Source organism: Anneissia japonica, unplaced genomic scaffold (genome assembly GCF_011630105.1).
Source record: "Anneissia japonica isolate Jap-2015-1 unplaced genomic scaffold, ASM1163010v1 scaffold6417_len956965_cov193, whole genome shotgun sequence".
Classification (NCBI taxonomy): Eukaryota; Metazoa; Echinodermata; class Crinoidea; order Comatulida; family Comatulidae; genus Anneissia; species Anneissia japonica.
The window spans coordinates 406,365-407,950 of record NW_022713977.1 but is presented as its reverse complement, the minus strand read 5'-3'; the positions used below and the strand labels follow the sequence as shown (position 1 = coordinate 407,950).

Genomic DNA, 1,586 nt, shown 5'->3' with positions numbered 1-1,586 from the left:
TATATATGTATTTTACTTGTGATGGCTAGAAAATGTAAAACCTATACAGTACAGGCAAAGAAAATTAAGAAATAGAGAGTAGATTGATTCGATTGAAACACAACTGGTCGAATTTTATTTCAAAGAACAGCACTTCTGAGAATGAATGAGTTTGAATGAAATAAGGTACGAAAGGTGGGTGTAGAACAGTAAAGAAGCTCGTGTTGACCTGAGTAAGACGTGGAATAAAGGGGAGAGATAATAGATCAAAGCTCCAAAGAACAGTGGAACAATATATAGAGTATATATGAAAGATTAAATTTTATTTTTGTAGTTGATTTATAATTCTTCGACCCTGTTCCAGCAAAGAGAAGCTGTATAAATTATTTTTGGTTCGGCAAGAAGGCAGAAGTACCAGAGATGCCCTTGGTTCCATCACTGTCGTTATTTCTAGCAAGAAGAGTCCTGCTATAATAATTAAACAACCCTTGGTTTAAGCAGCAACTTAAGGAGGCAGGGTTACTAAGGATTAGCTGGCTCTAGATGGTGGACTATGGGTTTCAGCAAGAACAATCTGGTATAGACATTCCTACCCGTTGGTTCTATAAAGTAGGTATTGTAAAGTCTACTCTTGATACAGTTCCAGCTACCAGAGTCAGGTACCGATAGGTCTATTCATAATGTAAATTGCACTTAGTTCAGCTGCAAAGACGGAAACTGGCCTTATTAGTTTCAACAGGAGATGGGCTTGCTCTAATACCTATAGTTTCAGCAAGGAAACTGTATATACACTACGTTTGGTTTAGCAAGGGGGTAGGCCTTAAATACTTCTTAAGAAATCATAATAGGCCTAATTCGTTTTAGGGTAATCGGTTCAATCAAAAAAAAGAAGTAAAAATAGCCTGGATACTAACCGTTTGCATACTGTTGACTATTGGTCCTACCGGTTTCCAGCTAAATGTTGCAAAGCGAAAATGACTTGCATTTGTGACAGCGAGGTATCCGACGAAAACCAAAAAATATAGGCTCCAGCTGAAGGTCATCGTAGGGAGTTTACCCCTGTGGTACACCATGGCAAACTTAAGCACAGGTGTAAATGATGCACATGTACCTATAGCCTGCCAGACTGACTACAATTAATCCTCTAAAATTCCTTTCTAAACCATTACCTACTTTCAGTAATAATAGATGGTCATGGTTGGGTGAATGCTGTTTTGTTCTTTGTAAGATGGAGAATAAGTTCTTGAACTGTTTCATTGTACAAATATATTTTATATTCGTAAGTTTAACACATAATAGCTTAAGACTAGGCCTACGTATTTCACATACTACCAATGTAATACTTAAGTTCTTATTATCGACACCAAATTTAATGTAGGTATTATAGCGCTTTATACCGAAACGGTCTCAAAGCTCTCGAAGCGAGGTGTGGACTAGCTCGTACGGTAACTAGTTTCTCTTCTATGGGTCACTTCTTGTCTGAGAGTAGACTGGAACCAACTACTTTTGTCTGTCCACAAAGAACTGAATGGACCAGTACACCGGAGTAACCCCTACTTGTCTTAAAATATGGGTTCTTTTAAGTGCACCAATATATATATATATAT

The 1,586-nt window shown here is 37.5% G+C and overlaps 1 protein-coding gene across 1 annotated transcript in view; it reads right to left on the bottom strand.

Annotated features, from left to right (window-relative positions):
- The window catches only part of LOC117108844 (mucin-2-like), a 30,724-nt gene extending 29,628 nt beyond the window's left edge, over positions 1-1,096 (bottom strand). Inside the window, exon 1 of the mRNA XM_033251013.1 lies at positions 894-1,096. Within this exon, the coding sequence (XP_033106904.1) occupies positions 894-1,052 (159 nt within the window). The 5' untranslated portion in view covers positions 1,053-1,096. The remainder of the gene's footprint in view (positions 1-893) is intronic.
- Between the last annotated feature and the right edge of the window lie 490 nt (positions 1,097-1,586).